This window comes from Vicia villosa, linkage group LG7 (assembly GCF_029867415.1).
Source record: "Vicia villosa cultivar HV-30 ecotype Madison, WI linkage group LG7, Vvil1.0, whole genome shotgun sequence".
Lineage (NCBI taxonomy): Eukaryota > Viridiplantae > Streptophyta > Magnoliopsida > Fabales > Fabaceae > Vicia > Vicia villosa.
The window spans coordinates 108,296,812-108,319,281 of record NC_081186.1 but is presented as its reverse complement, the minus strand read 5'-3'; the positions used below and the strand labels follow the sequence as shown (position 1 = coordinate 108,319,281).

General features: G+C 32.2%; 1 protein-coding gene across 1 annotated transcript; it reads right to left on the bottom strand.

Moving 5' to 3' along the window:
* Window positions 1-1,835: 1,835 nt before the first annotated feature.
* On the bottom strand, window positions 1,836-21,329 carry LOC131616479 (DNA-directed RNA polymerase III subunit 2-like). Its single transcript, XM_058887814.1, has 36 exons — window positions 21,036-21,329; window positions 20,771-20,892; window positions 19,649-19,741; window positions 19,349-19,421; window positions 17,928-18,018; window positions 17,785-17,837; window positions 17,397-17,461; window positions 16,775-16,880; window positions 16,568-16,678; window positions 16,063-16,122; window positions 14,435-14,473; window positions 14,254-14,304; window positions 13,990-14,088; window positions 12,886-12,945; window positions 12,701-12,793; window positions 12,028-12,132; window positions 11,843-11,953; window positions 11,504-11,620; window positions 11,048-11,164; window positions 10,869-10,949; window positions 10,250-10,354; window positions 10,090-10,170; window positions 9,860-9,991; window positions 9,555-9,599; window positions 8,462-8,539; window positions 8,254-8,393; window positions 8,059-8,149; window positions 6,854-6,975; window positions 6,627-6,759; window positions 6,411-6,541; window positions 5,502-5,627; window positions 5,372-5,427; window positions 2,988-3,058; window positions 2,628-2,712; window positions 2,162-2,394; window positions 1,836-2,064 (listed from the first exon to the last, which is right to left on the bottom strand). Exons 1-36 carry the CDS (start codon window positions 21,108-21,110, stop codon window positions 2,014-2,016), a joined length of 3,402 nt encoding a protein of 1,133 aa, XP_058743797.1. The 5' UTR covers window positions 21,111-21,329; the 3' UTR covers window positions 1,836-2,013.
* Between the last annotated feature and the right edge of the window lie 1,141 nt (window positions 21,330-22,470).

Below are 22,470 nucleotides of genomic sequence, written 5' to 3'. Positions count from 1 at the left end.
GAAGATCACAATGATGATCACGTTACTACTGCTACTAGTGATGATCTTGTTATTCTACGTGATCATGAGCCTGTTACTCTCGTATCAGGCGAGAGCATGTGGATAGTTAACAGTGGTGCTACATTACATGTTACACCAAGGAAGAATTTCTTCACATCTAATACTTCTTGTTACTTTGGAGTGTTGAAGATGAGTAATGATGGTGTATCTAAGGTAATTGGTGTTGGTGATGCTTTCTTGCCAACCAACTTGGAAATGCAATTGTTTCTTAGAGGTGTTAAACATGCTCCAAATGTCCGCTTTAATTGGATCTATGTGCATATGCTTGATGATTGTGGTTATGACAATCACTTTAGTTCTAGAAAGTGGAAATTCAATGTAGCAAGAGGAGAAAAGCTTTCTAAACTATATGAACAAAAGCTTTGGTTGCTAGAGACAATGTGAATGCTATCAACATGGAAGCATCTTTGTGGCACCAAAGACTTAGTCATATTAATGAAAAGAAGGTTGAATGTTTTGGTCAAAAAAGATGTTCTTCCAAAATTAAAGAATGAAGATTTAGAGAAGTATTATCATTGCATGGCTGATAAACAAATTGGAGTATCTTTCAAGAGACATCCTCCCTCAAAGAAGTTAAAGTTGCTTCAATTAGTACATTCTGATGTTTGTGGTTCATTAAAGGTAAAAAAAATTTAGTGGTGCACATTATTTTGTTACCTTTATTAATGACTGCTCCATGAAACTATGAATTTATGCCTTGAAGACAAAAGACCAAGTGTTGGAGAAGTTTGAAGAATTCCATACTATGGTAGAGAGGCATACAAGAGAGAAGCTTAAATGTATTCGTTTTGATAATGGTGGTGAGTATAGTGGACCATTTGATACCTATTGCAAGCATCATGGTATTGCACATGTAAATACTCCTCCTAAAACTCCTCAATTGAATGATTTAGCAGAAAGGATGAGTTGAACGTACATTTCATCAATATGAAACAAAAGGTCTGATCGAGGTGGATGCAAAGGTCGTAACATTTGACCAAAAATATTCTAAAGATGTTGAAACATCATCAACCATCACTTGATGATGAAATATAATATTAAAATTACATTAACAATTATTTATATAATGTTATATCTTTAATATATATCATTACAATAAATGATTGATGTTAAATTTCATTCTCTATTTCTATTTGAACTTCTGAATTTTTCATGAGTTTTTAGTGCATCCAAAAATATATTTCCATATTTAGTATTTAGTAAGCATTTTGAATTTGTCACAAAGATGTGGCACTAAGAGTAAAAAAAAGGTACTGCTCTTAGTAAAATGCACAAGTATTAAAAAAAAATCAAAAAATTCATGGAGTTAACACACATTTCCTTACCTTTTTTTCCCCAAATGTTTGGACATTATATGCATTGGTTTAGAAGTACAAAAATACACACTCCATTTAAGACAACACTAAAATTCCAAATTCCACATTGTGATCAAGACACCAAAATCTCAAGAGAGCTACTTCTCTCCCCCTACCGTTTATGAACCATGGAAAGAACCATTCGAATTCACTATTCTGAAAAGGTAACGAACATTTTTTTACATTTCCAGAACAATGCATGAAAATAATTGCGTATTTTTTATCCTTCTAAAATGGTGAATGTGTGAGGGATTCAGTTTTTCTAAAAGTGATTGGGAGATAAAAGCAGCGCTCAGATTTCAATAAATTAAGTTTAAAATTGAAGTTTAAAAACATGTATACCTTAACTGAAGCTTACAATAAATTAGACAGAATAACTTATCAATGAAACTAATAATTTAAACAAATATAAATGAAATATAATTTAAACATATAAATGAAACAAGATAAGTCAAAATAACTTATCTTTTTACAGTGTGCAGCATCAACTAATAACCTTACAAAATTGTTAATAAATAGTAAAAAAACTAATTGCTTGGAGGACTTCTAATATCGAACAGGATTGTATTGACTGGAGAGGTGAATGCATTATGTTAATTCAGGCATCTGCTAGTTTTAAGCGTGGAACAATATTCATCGATTGGAGTTCCTGGAATTTTGAAATTCAGACTAAATTGATCAACATACATTCATAAGGTATAAAATATAGTAATTAGTATATATCTATGATCCAACACTTTCATTACCTGAATCAAGAGTTTGCATGCATATGGTAGCTTCATGGTTGAAATCTGGTCTCCATTCTTACAAGATGAACAAACACCAGTTTTCAACTTATGGTTGTAATATCCTAACAACCCACACTTTCCACACACCTGAACTTCATAAGGATCACTCGATAACATGAGTCGCTCAAAAATCAACATACTAGCACCGTACGCAATTAAGCAATCACGTTCCATTTCTCCGACTCGTAGACCTAAAAATATAGGGAAAAAGTGATGTTAAACTCAATAGTTAACCGATCTTTAATAATGGAGATCTCAAAGCATTCCACTTTAAGGGAAGATATAAATAAGATAAAATAAAATCCAGGAGATCAAGAAATCCCGTTTTACAAGAAACAATAAATAAGTTGAGGTAATTCTCAAATAATACTTCGAACAAGTCCCTCATTAATTCAAAAACACTTCAAAAGCATAAATTGAACACCTCCATTTCTAGCTCTCCCTTCTGTAGGTTGTCTAGTTAGCAGGGTACGAGGGCCACTACCACGAGCATGCATCTTATCGAGCACCTGATCATCAACAGAAGTTTTGCTGGTGAGTTTATTGGTATGAATATAAGGTAAGTTACCACTATGATGAATAATAAACTTCCCTAAGCAATATTAGAATGCCATCGTATTAATAATTAATAAAATAAATATTTTCACTTTGATCTAGATCACTATACTAGCAGCAATATAAATGGATATTAAGTGCAAAGGGACTAAGTATTTTTAAAATGACCAAACCTTTACTGTGAAACATAATACTAACTTCATTTTTAATAAAATGATTTCAAACTCACCATATGTTTTAATTTCTGATAGTATATTGGCCCCATAAAAATATATGCTTGTAATGGGCAACCAGTAATACCTAAAAAAAATAAACCAAAACACCTCTTAAATTGATAAATACAAAAGAGGAATACCATACTGCTGAAGTATCACTTAAATATTTAATTGTCAACAGAAAATAAGAGATTAACAATTCAATACTATTCAGAATAGCCCCATGACAAAGCCTGTAAAATCTAATCAATCCAATTATGCTTCATAAACCTGTCATAATTCATGAATTTGGTCAAAATCACATATAAGCAGAGCACCAAAAAGGCCCCTGATTTGCTTCCTTAGTCGATTAGGAATACAATGCTAGTATAATAAAGATTACCAAATAATGCCCACGTTAGCTTTACAATTCTTTTTCGCTCATTTCACATAACACAGTAACAAAAAAGTTATGGTGTTACTCTCCTACTCAATTAAACTTTTGTCTAGGTAGATGTTACCTTCTTTGAGTTTATTCCCTTATTTATATCCTCACCCTCATCTCAAAAAAACAATGTCACTGTTCATTAGTAGTTAAACCTACGTATATTATTTGTCAACCAGCAATTCCAACATAGTTAAGCTGGATATTTTCTATGGTGTCCCAGGTTTGATACTAGGATCTTCCACCTTGTGTGAGTTTATGGTAGTTTTTTCCATATTGTCTAAGGACAATAAAAAACCTTGCCTCCAAAGCCAAACCTCAAAATGGTATTTGTTTTTTGTAATCCCTCTACTTGTGAGTTGGGACACTAAGGCTATGTTTGGGAGTTTGGAGGGGAGGGGAGGGGAAGGCTTCTAAAAACGAAAATTTAAAAAAAATATAGAAAAATATTTGACATTTTTTAAAAAAATGATTTTGTTTAGAATGATAAAAGAGTCATTATCATTGCTAAATTTTTAATTTTCAGAATACTATAACAACCTAAAAGATATTTGAAAAATTTATGTAAGCCCTTCAAAACCCTCCAAAACCCTCCTTCAATACAATTTTTGAGTTCCCCCATTTTATGGGGTTTTTGGTGTTATGAATAAACTCAAACCCTCCAAAACCCTCCTACCCAAAATCTTTTTATCCTTTTCACCCAATTCTTCCTATTTTCCAAAGCCCTCCCCTCCCTTCCCCTCCAAACTCCCAAACATAGCCTAAAAAAATGACAAGGGCAGGGTTTGATTGTTGGTACAACAGAACACACAAACAATTAGCAGCTCCATTCAGACTTCTAGGCAGAGGAATACAAGCATAAACATATATCATCTCAGAACAAGAGAGATACTAAGACCGCCCGGATGAGATTAGTTGAGAAAAGCATAAAAGAATAGATTGGTACTGCCAATATCATAAAAAAATTAATCTTTTTTGAAAACCGTAAGATAGGAAATTCAAGGTTAAGTATGCATGACTTGGACCAATCCTAAGAAGTGTAACCTTTAGCCTATGTTTGTTATCAGAGATAATGAGAAGAGTGAAGTAGGGTAGAAGAGACTTTTTTCTCTTTTTGTTTTCTTCACTCGTATGTGCTCAACATTACTTAGCCACTTTTGTAAATCCATGTTACATCAACATTCCGGGGACCATAGGTTAAGCCTTTTCACTTCTAGAATGACTTGATCAAAGTTGTGTACTTAATGGTGTGGAACATTAGAACCATGTTTCCCTTCCTCCAAGGAAGACAGTCATAGGCCGTTGGCATATCTTCATAGTTCGAGTGAATCTTGATGACCGGCTCAAGCCTCAACTAGTTGCTAAAGGTTATCCCAGGTTTTTGAATTGTATTACGGTACACCTTTTCCACAAAATGCATTCATCCATGATAATCTCAATCAAGATTTGATATGGAGCAACCTCCTAGATTTGTTGCACAGAGCATGTCGATACAAGACAACTTTTTCATCTTTGCAAATCTCTATATGGCTCAAGCAATTCCCTACGGCTTAGTAGGGTAGATTTAGCACTTCGATTCAATAGTTTGCTAAGATAAGGAGTAAGTATGACTACTTGGTTTTACTTATACTTAGTTGTGTACATTGACAACATTGTTGTTACAAACAGTCAACACCATGGGCATGCCCAATTAAATTAAAACGAAAATTACGAAATTATTATCAACATTTTAAAACAAAATGTTTAAAAGTAATTTCCTACAGCAAGCGTACAATGGAAATTCAAGAGGATACAACCTTGATCAATGTTATGCCTATTGACACTCCTAAGAATCCTAACATAAAGCTTCTGCAATATTAGGTACTACCATAACCACTCTAAACAAAATATCTATCATTGATAACATAATACTCTTCATTGAAAAGATACTTTCATTTGCAACTACAACCGAGAATTCTTAAGTGAAATGAATACCTGAATAAATGAAGTCTTTGCCACTGTAGTTGAAGCCGTGTTTCACAAGAGTTTCACTGCCAAAGCAAGAAAACGATGAGCGCACTAAATAGATAAACCATAAAAAACTTACCAGAAAGAAACATGATACCTTATGGTTTCAACCTTGTCAGCATGACCACTTTCTTCCCCAAAAGCACTACCATAATGAAATTTACCACATGACACCCCTGCTTTCCCTCCAAGAAGCTCTATCATCTTTCCAACTGTCATTCGACTGATCCCATAAAAAATATTAGTTCGCATCCAGAACACATGTAACATTGTACTTACGTTTATTAATTTAAAAAGTTTTTTTAATGTTAAACATAAAAGATAAATCACATCCATTCTACAAAAAGACCACTTGAGCCATGATACTCTACCGCATAGCACACACTCCTTCACGAATCACATCTGTACTTTCCGATTTAATTCCTCATTATCAACAACTATATCATCTTTAAAAAATGCATTGTGACACCCACTTTTAGATATGTTCAATAAGTATATTGGTAAACAAATAAAAAAGGCAGTGCCTCAAAGTTGGCCTCAGTGAACTCCTGATGTTCTCACACAAGTTATACATATCCCAGACATTAACACCCCAACATTTTGGTACTGTCAAACTTTCATTAAAGAAATAAAAAATGCTAACTTTACTGTTTGTTTTCTTCTCCATCTGAAGAACATTAATCTTATTTGAATATAACATTACTTTGAAGTTCAGAATCCCGCTCCATTTTAGTGTCAATATTTATTGTACAACTATTGGACTATGGGCTATAGTAAAGCCAATGGGCTATAAAGTATCCTTTTGTTAAGAGGAAAACTATTATGTATCCTTAAAGGCTAAAAAATAGGAGTAGCGTAGCATATATTATTTAGAAATTAGAATGATGTCATCGAGAAAATAGAGGAGCATTGGTGTAATAAAAAAAAAATTACTTCAATTATTTACAGAAAATGGGGGTTTCCTATAATGTTTCAACATATAACTAGTGAGAATGATATGAATTACCTTGGAAACCCATGAGGATTCATAATCAGATCTGGACAAATGCCTTTCTCAGAAAATGGGAAGTCTTCCTGCTGGACAATTGTTCCACAAACACCTTTTTGCCCATGTCTGCTACTGAATTTATCACCAAGCTAAGGAAACAAATACAGCCAGAGAAATCAGTCAGCTGCTTTAAATCAAGAACAGAACCTCACAATAACCCGAACAAAACTTTACCTCAGGCCTCCTTGTGTGACGGACTAGAAGTTTGATACACATGTTGCTATCCTTATCATTGCAAAGAACTACTCTATCAACTACTTCACCTCCATGACATTTACTGAAAGATGAATGACTGGACCGATATGCACTGCATATAAGGAAACCATTTAGGAAAAACATGAAGAAAAATCTATTTAACACAAGCTTAACCACAGTAAAATTTTAATGTTAATAAAACAAACCTATCGGGCAAGTTAGCCATAGATCCTTGAGTCTGCGTATCAATTGGTGATTGCTTGTTTACCATAATGTCATTTGGCCTAATAATTTCTCCAGGAGCAGCAATTCCATCATCATCAAGTATCTAGAGCAAGCAAGAAAACACGGGGGAGAATTATTTACTTACCCAAGAACTGATTTAGGGATTAGACAATGTATTTAATCTCAGCAATAAAGTCAGAATATGCGAATATACAAGGAAATGGGGAAACTAATAAAAAAAAGAACTTTACAAGGAAACCTGGAAACTGGTAAATAAATAAAGGAAATAAGGATTCTAGACTTTAAGGAATCTAGAAAATCATAAAGGCTTGTTTCCCTGTTAGAATTACTTCCCAACTTAAGAAAAATGAGAACTTCCTAACATTGAAAAGTATGATTTCCTAACATAAAAAAATGTCTGAGTTAGAAGACTAGCTTGAAAACAGCTTTCAGTTAAAGTTAAAGTGCAAAGAGGAAAGTGTCAAAGTTGACAAGGGTGGGTGTCAGAAGTTGGTGGGAAAGTTGATAGAAGATCTACTTCAGACTATAGTACATTCTTGTATGAAAACCTTGTTACTTGGAGGAGTAAGACACAAAATGTACTATAGCTCGAATAAGCGCTGAAGCAAGGTTCAGAGCTATGTGCAAGTTCACATATTATAAGCATCTCTCGCACAAAACACATTGAGATTGATCGACATTTCATCAAAGAAAAGTTGGATAGTGGATTTATAAGTACCGCCATCGTACCAATGGGCCTCAGCTGACAGGTGTGTTTATAAAGGGTTTACCAACAGAGCGATTCAGCCAACTTACTAGCTAATTTGAAATGATTGATATCCATTCACCAGCTTAAGGGAGAGTAATGTAAATATTAGACTGTAAACACAACGTGAAGTTGTCATCGCAGGAATGATTGAGACAGTAATGAAGAGTGTTGTCTAGGGTTTTCTGTTGCATAGTCAGAGGCGGCGGCTTACAGGTTTCGAGAGCACTGATGATATCTCAAGAGCTAGGGAAAAATGAATTACTGATTTAATTGTAGTAAGAATACATTAGTCCTATATACATTTCTTGTACATATATACACATTCCTTTTAAAAGTATTGAAATATTCAATTTTAGTTCAATACATCTTATGTAATCAATTAAAAATTAATTACTATGCAAACTGAAGGCATATCACCTGCATATGTCCCCCTGGGTCTGCAGCTCTATTGGGCCTTAGTATTCGATCTTGCGTGCCATTCTGATATTTTTGTCTAACGGCAACATACCTAAACATTCAAGACTATCAAGCTTGACATTGCTACTTTAAAAACATATCAATGAAATATGTCGCAACCAGAGAAGTGAGATCCCCAAATAAAATACTATATACCTTTTCATAACTATACAACGACCAAAGCCTCGGTCAAGAGATGACTTGTTCATGACAATTGCATCCTCAATATCATAACCACTGTAGCTCATTACAGCTACAGTGGCATTCTGACCTGCTCCAAGCTTATCATATCCAACCTAAAAGAGTAAAGATTAACAAGAGCCCTTGACACATTGAAAAATAAAACAATGGAAGCATTACTAACCAGCTCAATTGATTTTGTTGTCAGCAAAGGTCGTTGGGGATAAACCAATAGATAAAGTAAGGTGTCCATCCGTCGGAGCTAAAAAGCCAAATCAAAACTTCATCACTAAGCATGGAATATTGAAGTTTATCTCTAATATAGAACAAACATATTCTTGCGATTAAGTTCAATTTATTCATTTTTTTCAAATTATTGGTGCTTCATTGAAAACTGTTACAACTCATCAGTTATTGGAAAAAATTTAAGGCCTGCATTGAAACAGTATAAAGAGTGGCACTACATACCTTACAACCAGTTTTGTAAGGATGAGTAAGATTCATGATAAAAATCTAAAATCTTATAATAGCTATTGATTTGGACCACCAACCAAATTGTCAGCACACCAAACTCAATAGTGTAGGACGTGGTGGGGGGTGGGGGTGAGTATTAAGAATAATGATTAGGCCGGTAAAGATTTAGCCCTAATATAAAAACCTAATATTAGGTTCTCGTGTAAACTATTTTGCTTAGACATATATTCATTTCTATACTTTCGAATTAGACCACCAACCAAAGTATTAACATGATTGAAGCATTACAACACCTCTACAATCGCAGAACTAGCATACAGTGCAAACTTCACCTATTCTAACTTCATAATAATCAAAAATAAAAATCAATAAAACATATATCATGTCAAACCTTCAAGCACAAATAGGTTCTAATATGGTGGGGGAGTGGGGGGCAAAGATAACAAACTTTTATGGACATTAAATTTAAGAACTTCGGGTTCCAGGCAATAAAATGCACAATAACATAGAAGTCCTCACTTCAAAGCAGAGTAACTCAGACAAAAATTCATGCTGCATATCATTTTAAAAAGAGACCATATGATTCAAGTATATTTCAAAAACAATATTAGCACACATAAACATATGTTTGTATTTAATTCCGTACACACTAAAGAATAAAGCTAACAGAAATTGACTCATTAAAAAAAATTAGTCTAAATTTAATAAATTTGTTAAGAAATTTATGGATAATATTTTCATCAAGTTTGAAGATCATTCAATAGTAGTGTTTAAGCTGCATAAATAACAAACTTTTTACTTGCCTGGTTATATGCTATATTTCCCATAGCTTGCTTTCCCATTGCACACTACAGTGAAAAAAACATAAGTTATTTCAAGAACGGAAATGAACATTGTCTATTCTTGCAAGTGAAATACTCCCTCTGTCCCAAATTATAAGAGAAATTCACTTTTTAGATTCATTGAATAATTAATGTATCTGGTCTATATATGGACTAGATACATTAATTATTCAATGAATCTAAAAAGTGACTTTCTCTTATAATTTGGGACGGAGGGAGTATCTTAGTTACTAACTTAAAACCAAAGGGGGGCAAGGAGGAACAACCTGATAAGTGTTTCTCGGAGATTGATTATGATGAGGATATGGAATTAGCCCCGCGCAAACTCCTAAGATAGTGAAGGGCTCAATCTCAATATGGGTAGTTTCTAATGTTGCACCTCCTTCATATAAAGCAATCTATAAAAAAAAATTAAATAAATTAAAAAGAGACACTGGTTGTCAAGAATAAGATTTCAAAGACAAAATAAGCTATATTTAATTTTAGAAAAACACACCATAGCATTGTTTTCCTCATTGACATCAAGATACTCAATCAAGCCCTTACGTAAAAAGTCATGAAATGTGCACACTCCATCCTGAAAGCACATTTGAGTTAATATTCTCATAAACAGCTTTCATTCTCTATTTCAAGATAAAAGCATATGATAAGATTACCTTTAACTCTTTCATATGATGAGCTTTGACTCTTGATATTCCTTTGTCAGCAATGACAAGAGGACGGCAAACTCTACCACCATCTGAAGCTAAGTAAACACAACACTGAAAACATGTTTTTGTCCGTTAATAACAGTTTCAACTCACTCCCTTCTAACATTACAATAGTTGAAGGAAGCACAATAGTATAGATTTTGAGCTAACCCATAGCTAGTGGAAAAAGATAGCAATTGTTATAATTATTAGGAGAATAATACTTGCAATAATCAGCATTAGTGTATTTATTTACCAAGTAAATAGAATTGGTCTAATTATTTATATTATAGCTTGTACACTTCAACTCGTTCAATAATATTGAAAGTTTCATTCTCAGCAATGAAACTAGAGTGAAATAGTATATTCTTGGCATATTTTTAAATATAACATACTTTACAAACACAAACACTATAACCATATTTTTAAATATGAAAGTAAAAACTGAAACATCCACCAATTAAGATATTAAGAGAAATCACCAACCCGAAAAAATGATTGAACTAGAAATAAATAAATAAATAGTATAAGTACAAAACAATGAGAATAAAATGTAAAAAGAATCAACTGCAACAGAACTACTCACCTGCTTTTCATTGACATAGATACTCACAAACTCGCCAATCAGACAAGCTCTCCGCAACTTTCTCATTGCAGTAGCAAAACGCTAGAACAATAAAATATTAAGGTTTACGATAAATGAAATAATAATGAATGCATATTTGAGTAAGTACAAATAGTATATGATAAAAAGCATATCAATACCCGTGGTCTCCTGTGCTTGCCAAGGATCAAACCATTAAAAACGACAAGAAAGGAATCGGGTGTATGAAGCTCTTCTCCAGAGAGATGTTCCATGTTTTCAACACCCAAACTATAGCACTGTTATTGAAATAATATAACACAAAATGTAAAACACCTAAAGTAAACAATAACGCACTTGGAAACATGTTCTATCTTAAATCTTTTTTTAACAATACAAGTTAAATTGAAGCACAATAACTAGTTAAATAAAATAACAAAAACAAAAAAAAAAACATACACATAAACACACACACATATATAATAACCAAGAGAAGAGCATCAAAGAGTGAAACACAATCCTATTTAGACAAATACATAAAACACAGCAAGTCATTAGCTAATCACAGTTAGTATTACTAATAAACGAAAAATGAAAAAAATTCCATCATCCAGTGACATAAAACACATAAAACATACCAGAGAAATCAGGGGGGCTTCCTCTTCATCAGTAGTGACATGAGTCATCAATGCCAGGTTCTTTACTAGTCCACAGGCTTCACCTTCAGGAGTATCACATGGACAAAGCATGCCCCACTGTGTCAAAGAAGAATTTAGAATATAAGGTACAATAAGTTCATAAGTGAAAACAATTTCTTAACATCTAGAATAAAAGGCCAATGCAACATAAGAGCACAACAACAATAAAGCCCTTAGGTAGGCTACAAAGATCAAACAAAATCATCATGTTCCATCCAAAAAAACAATGCAATATCAGAATGATATATCAAGAAGGTTCTCGAGTGGATAGCAGCTTACCTGGCTAGGCTGCAAAGCTCTAGGGCCACTTACTTTCCTGGACTTCTCAAACTGTGGCTGGACTCTTGTCATTTGGCCCAAAGCACTTATAAATGATAACCTTTGTAGCACCTGGAAAAAAATTCCATTAGAAGAAATATTTGCAGATAGAAAGGAAACATTAAAAAAGGGAAACAATAAACAACCTGTGTCACTCCACTTTTCTGCATCCTGAACCTCTTAACCTCAAAATTACCAGTTGAGAGAGTCCTTTCCAAACCAGGGGAGATACAATCCTGACTAACAAGTATCTATGAAAACACCCAGAGATACTAAGATCAGGTGATAAAACCAGTGAAGTATGCCTTTCATGTGTACAAACAAGCCGCATTTAAAAGATTTTATATTGATAATGAATATGATAAATTTTGGAGCTTCCCAAGAAAACATGACTCTATCATGATCATAGATTTGCAAGTAAATCAGCGTCCATATGTTTTTGTCAACTTCATCTATGCTGAGGCATGCTATACTGGTATCCAACAAAAGTATATGTGTAGTTGATGCATGTTGTAATTGGATGACAATCAACGATACGAAATAGAATTTTCAGTACCTTGTGGTTTTTTTATGAGGAGCAACTTATACAAGACATGGGAGGAAATCCCATGCATAATAAGAATAAATAAATAAAGGATCATCTTGGACATGGAATCCAAATAAATATGAGGAATGACATGGAAAGAGAATTGAGCAAAAGGAACTGTTAAAGAGGGATCAGCCCTAGACTTTTGGATAGCTTCAGAGAGATTGGATTTGATGAAAAAAAATGCTTTGATTTCTTTCACATGTTTAATTAAAAATATTAAAAGAACTTACACGAGAGAAGTCAAAATTTTTAGCCTTGTCTGACTTATCCAACAATTTGTCTGCCGTCATCTTGACGTGAGTTGTCATAGACTTAAAAAGATCCTGAAAAAGAAAGAAAAATAACTTATGCAATGAAAGATGTGCAACATATAATTGCAGAAGTTAGTTGTATACTAATTTCAACAAGATAGTACCTCAAAAAGAAGAGAGATTAACTGGCCAGATAACTCCAACCGCTTGTTCCCCACATAATCCTATGAGTTGAAAGAAACAGTTAGTCGATAGTAACTATTGCCCAATGCCAACACATATACACAATTCTACACATGCAGAGTACATGTCATGTGCTTTTAACTTAGACCTATACAAATTGTGCAGATGAGCTTTCACAATAAAAGCACTAATTAAAAAGAGGTTGTCTCAGTTGTTAATTTATGTTATTGCAAAACAGAAAATCAGTTTCACTGTATTCTTTAATTTCTAATACTGCTTTAAACATGATAAGCAATTCAGTTTCAAGATAAAAGCAAATCATATTGTTGAAACACCTACAGAACTATGGAACTGCCAAATTGTCGTAATTATGTTTTATATTTTTTATATAATTAAACTCTGAAGTAAAATAACATCATTCAAAACTACATAGGCATATGCAACAGCTAATCACATTCTCCATGAATTGAATCTTAGGCCAAAGAGGAATATGGCTCCAAATTGACTAGTAATTCTTATGAAGGCCGTGAAGAACACAAAATCTGTGCATATCTCATGACTATTAAGGCTCTGTTTGGCAAGATATTTTAAAAGACGTGTTCGGTAACGGTCTTTTCATCACGAGCTTATAGTTTTTTTCAAGACGCTATTTCAAATAGCGTTTTAGCTTATAGCTTATAACCTATAATTTTTTCTTCCATTTTTACCCTTATTATTTTAACTAAAACCCACTACTATCCTTTAAAATTTATTTTAACTTAAAATAAAATAATTATAATTATATGTTAAATGTCTTTTATGTCATTTTAATTTATCAACTAATTGAACCGCTAATTTTACCAATCACTTCAATTAGCTTATCAGCTATAAGTCAAAAGGCCATCAGCTACAAACTATAATCCATCAGTCATCAGCCATCGATCATAAGTTATAAGCAATCAACTAACTTATCAGCAAACCGTTATTTTTACCAAACAGAGCCTAAGTAAAATTGAGTTCCAAGTAAAATTGAGTTCAAGTTACTTAAGATCTCATGTTAAAAAGAAGATACTACCTAAGATCTCATGTTAAAAAGAAGATACTACCTTGTCATCCATCGCATCCTCATTTAGAATTGCATCCATTATGCGTCTTATCATAACAGCCACATATATACATTTCGGCCGAAAATTATCTTGGTGCACCTAATGATAACAGAAGAAGCGGCTAATCAGATGAAACCTAACCCAGGTCAGACAAATTACATGTATTACAATAGAATGAAATCAAGTTGTAAAATGATGAAACTTTCAGAAAAAAGAAAGACCCTTACAAACTCATAATGTTGTTATGATTCAAAGAAAACTTACCGGTACATTTGCAAGAAAGACATCTCTTAGGATAGAATATGCTCTTCCTTCCTACATAAGAGGTTCAAATAACAAGTTAGAAAATTGTTGAAGAAAAAAGAAAAATTTATACATTATTTTATACATAGAAAAAGAATGCATTAATAAACAATCTAATGACATGAGATAGAGAGATTAAAACCTTTTCAGCTTGCGTGTTTTGAAACATGGGACGTTTTGCCTGATGTGCACACAAGTCATTAGCATTAAATTAAACAAAACTAAATATGAAGTATATGCATGTAAAATTAGAAACAGAAGTATATAATTAAAATCGGAAACTGCCTGTTGGAAATAGTTAAATCCATTGTATGCTTCCCATTAAAAAGCATTTGTCTTCAGGTTCATGTATGTTTAGATTCATGCATTTAGGGAGTTGAACTTGTAATTAATTATGTAGTGTGTATAAATATCATGGTTGCTGAGTGTTTTACTCACTCAAGCACATTAAAAAAATGTCTTATTCCTATTTTTCACATGGCATCAGAACTATTGATCTAGGGGACTCAACTTATGCGAGAACCTATCCTCAAGAGTTTCCTCTTCGGAGGAGAGAATACTCTATTCACTTTACAATATTCCAAAGATACGCTATTCACTTTGTGTTCTCTGATTTATACACATACTATCTATAACAACCTCAACTAACTAACTACTCTAACAAGTTTAACTACTTTAGTTTCTCTTTATTCTATAATCCCAATACAAAAGCATCAAAATCAATTAGATATAAGAAAGAAAACACAGTATAAGATTGTGAACAAAGTGGAAAATCTAAGAATAAGTGAATTTGCTTTGTTTTTCATTCTTAAGAATGAAAAACACTTTAGAACATTTACAGGAAAAGTCTTCTTTTCTCCAAATTCAAATTGGAAGTTTTACCGACACAATATCACTCTACCACAAAGAGATAGCACAATACTATAATCTTGAACTCAATTTTGACTATCATACATCTATGTATGTAAATCACTAATTTTCAATTTTGATGAAGCAAACATTCAGAAAAATTCTTTCAAGTTAGTATTTATAAGGATGGATCACAGGACAGAATAAGGACAACATCTAGTCAATCATCTAGTTAGACAATTAAGTTATAAGGCATTAGGAAGGTTACATGGAAGAGATCAGAATTAATAGACAAATATTGCAATGGGATAAACTATGTGGAAGGAAAAACCGTGGAGAAATCGGATAGAAACTAGTACCAATAGGAAATATTTGTAATTAACAACGGAATGTTACTGATTAATATATGAAGAAAAGTTCTGAATCAGAGATGGATCATACAATTACACACTTCAACAGAAAATAAATTGTTAACAAATAAAAAGTTAAGCAAAGATATGGTTCGTCCCAAGTTTCAAGCGTTTTGGTTCTCGCCCCCAATTAACCACTTAATAACTTCTAGATAACCCACTAAGCCTTTCCCTTTGCCTATTTATTCAACATATCAGCCTACATCACTTACGCATATAATGAATTAATTAATAAATAAAACACAACTTACAGAAAAATAAAACATAACTGCCCCAAAATAATTATAATTTGACATAATAGAAGTAGCCAGATTCAGTTTCGGTTCCTAGTTTATAGGCCGTCCAACTCGGGTGAAACCCATTTCTCTCTAGTAGTTGTTCTAGATAATCTCGCCCTCGATTCGAATAGAATAGCATAGAAGCTGCCACATTCAGTTTTGATTCCTAATAATTCCTAATAGGAGGTTAAATCTAACCAATCCTTTGAAAATGGGAATAAGAAAGAACTCACTTTTGAATCAAGGAACTCCAATGCTTGGGCTTGTGTAAACACACCATTTTTTGTACATTCCTGATTAGAGAGCAAACATTTTTAACAGATCTCAAATAGCATAAATAATAATACAATATGCTTTGTTATGCTAAGAAAGAGCAGATAAGTATGTAGTTATTATACGAGCCACTAGCTTCTACCATCCTTTATAATTCAATGTGTGCGGACAAAATTTTAAACTTGACAAAGGAGGCATTTGGAAGAGTTTATCTATAATTTATTTGAAGTTATCTCGTAACAGAAGTATTTTTATTGATGTTCCGATATACTTAGAAAAATAAACTATGACATGTCCATCTTGGCAAAAATAATTATTGTCCATAAGTTGTTTTAGCTTATTATAATAATTACCATAGCTTAATAATAAGCGCTAAATTTAAGCACCCCAAAGTTGCTGGGTGAAAGAGAACTTAATAAGTTGTCTATCCTAACGCATCCATAACCAAACACACATGTCAATTACCTCAATGGAGGGCAAAAGTAGCAAACTGTAACGAGGATCTCTTCCAATCAATTGTACAACTTCTTGATCACTCTCCATCCCCATAGCTTTCATTACAATCATAAGAGGAACCTATTGAATATAGCAAGTAAAAATTACCAAACCCAAATTATAATCCAATCAAAATGCTAAAGGTCAATAAGACAATGAAAACGGCTAAGTGAAAACCTTTTTTGGAAATTGATTCAATTCTAACCACATCTTCTCTTTTTCCATCAAAATGGTAGTTTTTGTTTTTATTTTCTCCGTGCTACTTGTAACAGATGCAGTAATGCTGAAAGCCAAAATAGGAACCAAAATATACTTTAATACAACATGAATCAGGACAATCGGTAATCTATCATGGCGGGACAAATGCACAACACATAGAAAGCTAACAGTAATTTAGGCAACAAGTTTCTAGATAGAGAAAATAAAACTTAATAGAGGGGAAAAAGGCAGAAATACTACTTGAGGAAGAATAACAAAACCACCAACAAAATAACCAAAAACATGAATGTATCACATTAAAACCACAGTTCATATCTGTAAAATTATCATCACAATTATAAATCAAAATAGTACAGTTTTCTAAATTCCTAATCTATTCTGCATCACTTATCTTTTGAGGATAAAATTAGAGAGTTCACAAGGAGAGAGATAGAAGAGGAGCACCGAGCACAATGGAGTGATAAACAATCACCCAAGAAACCAAAAGCACTCTTACTTGCTTACCAGGCATGATAAAATGGGAAGTAAGGAGAGGGCCAAATCATAAATTTGCATATGATATGCAAAGAGAATTACTTACTTTTTTTTCTTGTCGGTGTCTATAATTATTCTATTCTTTGAAAGTTGTTCTTGTATTAAAATAACCTGAAACAGATTCGTGAAATATTTTTGTAAACAAAATAAATGAAAACAATCTAGAAGAAAGACAAAGGGGACATATTTAGATGAGATAAGAAAACAAAAACAAAAACAAAAGCAACTATCAGGGACTCTTATGTAAAACCCCTAATCTCAAGCAAGTTCGACAAGTCAATGAAAAATGCTTATCAGTTTATTCTTTCTTGTAATGAATGATACTCATCAATTATTGCTGACACTATTTCTTTAAACCGTTCAAAACATAAATTTAAACAAAAAATCTCAAGTCAGTCCCTAACATCGAGAAGTATTTAGAATCAGAAAATCACCTTCTCAGTCCCTTTGATTACAAAATATCCTCCAGGATCAAGGGGACACTCGCCTAATCAAAGAATAAACTAAAGGTAAGATTTCACTTAAAATGATGAGAGATGCAGAAGATAAATAAAACAATTAAATGAATAAAACAAACCAAGTCTTGCAAGCTCAGCTTCATCTCTGTTGTACAAAACACAACAACTACTCCGCAACATAATGGGCATTTTTCCAATCATAATACCTTTCTGCGGAAAGAAAAAAAATCGTTGCAGTTAATAAAAATCGTTGCATTTTTCCAATCACATTTCATTTCATTAACCACGTGTGTGAGTGGATACTACTGATAATGCAATAAAGTGCAAGTGGATACTCCTGATAAGAATCTCACACTGAATAACAAACATTGAAACTAGTGATAACATTACAGAACTACAAAAACAATGAAACAAATGTAGTTTTTAATACATAATATATGATATGATATTACAGACACAGCTAAATTACCATGACAACACTCTCAAACATTCTGTGTTAGGATTTTCTTATTTAAAGAAAATAATCGATTTTCTTTGACAGTACCCGAGGGAAGTTTTTAACAGGTACCCGAGGGGAGTCTTTACGGGAAAAGCCATGAAGCATTGACACACATAGACACCATACACGACACTGACACACACACACACCATACACGACACTGACACATACACATACTCACTGATAATAATTATAGATGGAAGTGATTGAATATAAACATAGGTGTGTTAGCGAGCATTGTCCGCGCCTTCGATATAAAGTGTAAGTGCTACATATATGAAAGCCATTATTGTTCTCATAATTAAGCAGAACCAGAGATGTAATGCCAATAAAAACAACATCAATTCATCAGTATCCTGAACTATTTTGACAATCAGGTAATCAGCATAATTGCAACTTGCTGACAAAACAGTGAAAAGTGACACTAAAAGGCATAAAACCATGAAGTCAAGTCAATATCGTTTCAGTAACTTCCATCTTCAATACTGCACCAAACCTTCACTTCAAGTTCAATCACAACAACAAAAATTCATCTAAACACAAAATCTTCAAGCAGTAACCTCTAAAACAGCACTTCCACCTAAATTTCTTAAAACTGAGCATATAACAAATTCAGAAGATATAACTTATAAGATAAGATTTAAATATATTTAGTCCTTACAGATATACCATTTTTGGGTTTTAGCCTCTGAAAAAATATATCTTGTTTAAGTCATTGCAAAATACAATATTTTGTTTTTAGTCCTCCATACATTGTTTTGAGCCTTGCAAAATCTGATCATATTGAAATTTGTCCTTGTAGTATTCATTTTAGTACTTCTTTTGAATGACTAAAATCAATAATTTAATAGATCATAGGGAACAATTTCAATATCAATAAATTTTGTAGGGACTAAAACAAAACAACAAGGAACAAAAGAAAAAAAATGGTATTTTTGCAAGGACTAAAAACAAAAACAAAATTTAATGGGAACTAAAACCAAAACTCTTGATATTTCCAGAGGACTGCTTGCAAAGTCTACTAAAATAGGAGTCAATTACCTTTATCTCTTTTCTTAGGTTATCAGGACTTCCTTGAGTATGTTCAATGTCAACTACTATTGGAGCCGCGTACCTTTTTATTAGACAAAAATGAATCACAATTCACAACAGGTCAACACAATTAAAGCGAATAACATTTGGTCAGACCACTACTTCCAAATAGTAGTATAAGTAAAGTAGAAGAAATTGAAACATCATAAAACTTTACTGGCAACTCAAGAAAATACTTTTGAGCATTATTAGAATTCTATCAATAGCTCAGTAGTATCCAATTAAAAACATGAGGGAAATGATTCTTACGTTCGGTCAGATAGCCTGCATGTTTGTGGGCTAATCTCCTCAACACTACCATCCGTTGTTATAGACGGTTTGCCGATTCTGACATCCAAAAACCTGCATAATGAGTCATGTTGTTCATTAGCACATCAGTAATAAAACAACTTAAAAGATTTGAGCCAACATATCAAGAATAAAGAACAGTTGAAAAAATTCAGCTTCAATTCAAATTAACTAACGTTTATATAAGCTAAACATTTGCCTCCATTTCTCCATTCCCAAATCCAGTGTACAACACTATTAGCATGTTTCATTTGGTTTTTGGAAGAGCCAGAAGCTATTCTAGAAGTATAGAATTGATTCTGTAGTGATTTTGAGGTGTTTGGTTCTTTTAAAGTAGAATTGATTCTACCTTCATAATTGATTCTACTTGAAACTAAAATTTGTAGCTTCTGGGTTTAACTCACTTTTACATAAATGTATCCAAACATAAATCAATTATGCTAAACTCAATTTTATTAAAATCAATTCTACCAAACTCAATTTTGTTGTAGTCAATTTTTTTCATCGTCAATCCAAACACACACTATGTGTATGTTTTGTTTGCCTTTTGGAAGAGGCAAAAGCAATTCTAGAGGTATAGAATTGATTCTGGAATGATTTTGAGATGTTTGGTTCTTCTAATGTAGAATCAATTCTACCTCCAAAATCGATTCTACTTGTAGCTACAATTTGTAGCTTTAGAGTTTAAACGTGATTTTTATATTAAAACTTATTGTTCGACACACTTTTACATAAATTGTATCCAAACATAAATCTCTTTACATCCTACTCACTTTTAAACATAATCAATTCTACAAAATCAATTCATTTAGAATCAATTCTCCTCATCGCAGAACCATACGCTATATACCCCATGAATGGTAATAAACTCAGAGACATGTTTGATTAACATATAACATAAACATCATCCATTCCTATCACCTCAACACATATGTGAATATAATTTCCTTTGGAAATCAATAATAATACTAATAACTTTTTAGAACATGGTACCAAATATGTGAATTTAAATTTCTCAATCCAAAAAGTAACTTCCAAGACATTCAAACAAACACAATACAGTCATAGCACAGAATACCATACCTTATATAAATATGCGGATACCTAGTAGCTTGAATACGATCATTAGCACGAACAATTTTCTTGATATCAGTTTGAACAAAGTAGTTAAACGAATCCAAATGTTGCTTCACCAATCCTCTAACCTAAAAAAAAAAAAAAAAATTCGATTACAATCATCCGTGACTGAAAATTGATCACCGGTGTTAGTGTTACTATCTCTGAAATCGTCGTTGATGCATAATCAATTATGATAACGAATGAGATTATTAGTTTGTTAGTTAGTTACCTTGAGGAATTCGGGAACGAGTTGAAACTTGTCGACGGCAGTTTTCACAGGAGCGGTTAGAGACTCCTTATCCATAATAGAATGAGCAAAGGAATTTTCCTTAATTGAAGAACTCCGGGGATGCGATTCTCGGCAGTCAGACGCTCTAATGCAGTTTCTGCTATGACGGTGGCGACCGGTGGAAGCGTGGGGTAAACTGGGTTTGTGAGTGACGGCAAGCAGTTTATTGTTTTGAGCCGCTGAACTTTTTTGGGGTTTAAGGAATGATGATGGCCACTTCAAAAATATATGTTAGGGATTATGGACAAGTTTGTTTTATTTTTATTATTATTATTATTTTATATTATATAAATATTTGCAAATTATTTTTAGAAATTATAAGAAAAAGAAACATTCTGCGGCGTCGTTGTTTTGCTTCTACTTCTATTTCTCCATTATGGCCGGAGCAGTTTTTTTTGGTAAAAAATATGCTTGTAAACAATTTTTTTTTACTATAATTACAATTTTTTTAGACAATATAAGTATGTTTCTTTCTTTTATTTTATATATATATATATATATATATATATATATATATATATATATTTATGTATACATAAGTTAATCAAGATAATCATTTTACTTTCAATATAAGAATTATTTTTAATAAAGTATTGGAAAAACATATATAAAACATAAAAAAAAAACTTAAGATTAAAATAAATGGATCTCATAAGTAAGTTTTTAAATGCTATTATAATAGTATAAAATAATAACAGGATTGGTATATGAAACTAAATAGAATTTTGTCAAAGGTTAGAATTTATGATCATTTAGTAATAAGGTTGATCTTATATGTTACTGCTTCGCACGGATATATTAGAAATAAAATTATATTTTTTTAGTAGTTGATATTTTATATTTTAGTTGCATATAAAATAAGGTCATTTAAATTACATTTGTAAGTATACTATTAATTTTTTAATATGAAAAATAAGGTCATTTAAATTATGTTTGTAAGTATACTATTAATTTTTTAATGTGAAAGCATATAAAATTATCTTATATGTCATTAAGATTATGTATGCAATTATACTATTAATTTCTTAATATGAAAGACAATAAATTAGAAAAAATTTCCTATGATAATTTAAAATGTATAAATGTAAAGAAATAAATATTAATTAACTAAAAAATATTATTTAATACTTCTTTGTAAACTACATTTGATATTGTATTAATATCTATCTTCACAATCATCATTAGCCACCAATATATTCAACCCTTCCATAGAAATAACCCTTGATATGGCAACATATAGTTGTACATGAAATAATTCTTGATATGACAATATATATAGTTGATATACCCAACATAATCGTACAAATGAAACAACCAAAAGAAATTTGTGTCTTTGAAATTTGAAAGGAATTCTTTTATCAAAAGGATAATTAAA

What these genes read in the sequence shown, in the direction of transcription:
- LOC131616479 (XM_058887814.1), bottom strand. Translation starts at nt 21,110, where the DNA reads ATGGATAAGGAGTCTCTAACCGCTCCTGTGAAAACTGCCGTCGACAAG. An exon ending in AGCTGAGCTTGCAAGACTTG is followed by an intron (nt 17,838 to 17,927) that starts GTTTGTTTTATT and finishes TTCTTTGATTAG; the next exon opens with GCGAGTGTCCCCTTGATCCT. An exon ending in TCTATGTCAATGAAAAGCAG is followed by an intron (nt 10,355 to 10,868) that starts GTGAGTAGTTCT and finishes ACATGTTTTCAG; the next exon opens with TGTTGTGTTTACTTAGCTTC.